Source organism: Marmota marmota, unplaced genomic scaffold (assembly GCF_001458135.2).
Source record: "Marmota marmota marmota unplaced genomic scaffold, marMar, whole genome shotgun sequence".
Taxonomy (NCBI): domain Eukaryota; kingdom Metazoa; phylum Chordata; class Mammalia; order Rodentia; family Sciuridae; genus Marmota; species Marmota marmota.
The window spans coordinates 227,409-228,565 of NW_025999871.1; the positions used below are offsets into that span (position 1 = coordinate 227,409).

At 52.9% G+C, this 1,157-nt stretch overlaps 1 protein-coding gene across 1 annotated transcript in view; it reads right to left on the reverse strand.

Annotated features, from left to right (window-relative positions):
- Nucleotides 1-214: 214 nt before the first annotated feature.
- LOC125611125 (nuclear envelope pore membrane protein POM 121-like) overlaps nt 215-1,157 on the reverse strand; it is a 5,651-nt gene continuing 4,708 nt past the window's right edge. Inside the window, exon 3 of the mRNA XM_048785040.1 lies at nt 215-474. Coding sequence (XP_048640997.1) covers nt 215-474 — 260 coding nt within the window. The remainder of the gene's footprint in view (nt 475-1,157) is intronic.

Sequence of the window (1,157 nt, forward strand, 5' to 3'; positions counted from 1 at the left end):
CTGAACAGGAGCTGAGCAGGCCCCTTAGCCTTGAGTAATGGGAGTGTGGAACTGGCATCGCACGCAGGACTTCGCTGGGCAAGGGAGTGCAGCTCCGGGATTGGGCGTCACCCAATAAGACTGGGCTACACCCCGCTGTTTGTTGTAACACAATCCCTTGCCTTTTTGGGGTAGAAGATTCTATCAAATGTCTTCCCCTAATAAAAACAGGGGTTCAAGGTGCCCTCGCTCTCTTGTCTCCGTCGCTCCCCTTGCCCTCCAGCGTAGGAGCTGATGCCTGAAGACGCAGAGACATCCCTGACCCCAGAAAAAGGCATTTCTGTGTCTGTGTGGTCTTCTGGTCGCCAGCCCAATTCACGCGGAGTGACCCTGACTCCATCAGCCGCTCTCGGGACCTGGGCGATAAATCTTCATTACTTCTTTCATTCAGAAGTATTTCTTGATATTGGCTGATTGCAGCTTGCCTCCGCCTCCCTGTCACGCAGCCACAGATTCCCCACCAGACCCAGGAGAGAAACACTTCTCCGCTCTGCCTTCACTATGCGACGGAAATGACTCGCCCCCAAAACCCACACGTGCCATCTTCTTCCCTTCAGAGGCCACGCCCCGCTGTAGTCACCTGGTTCCTCTTGGTGAAACCCAGGCCGGGGGTTTCTGAGGATGGAAGTCTCTAGGTCATCGCCAGGAGCTCCCTCCGACCCCTGCACCCTGTGACACACTTTGGGCCTAAAGCTGGGGTATATGGCCAGAAAAGCTCCCCACTGCCGTCTCTCAACCACTGGCAGACAGCTGTGCGCAAGTTCCTGGGACAGCTTGCAACAGTGTGTGGGAGCCCTGATGGGCATGAAAGACACTGTCCTCTAATGGCATGAAGCACCTGTCTTTTGTATTAGAGATCTGTGCTCTGATTGCTGATTGCTGCATCTAATCAGAAAAGCTCAAAGAGGTGTCAGTCATCATTGCACCTCCTCCCATTGTTTTAAACCCCTCCCCTCTGGCTGAAGCGGCTTCCAGAAGTCAGGGGGCAGCACAGAATGGCATGATCCAGCTTCAGTAGGGGAGCTGGATGACAATGACCAGGAGCATGTAGGAGAGAAAACTGCTCAACTCATGACCAGATAGCAAAAAAAAAAAAAAAAAAGAAAGAGAGAAAAAAA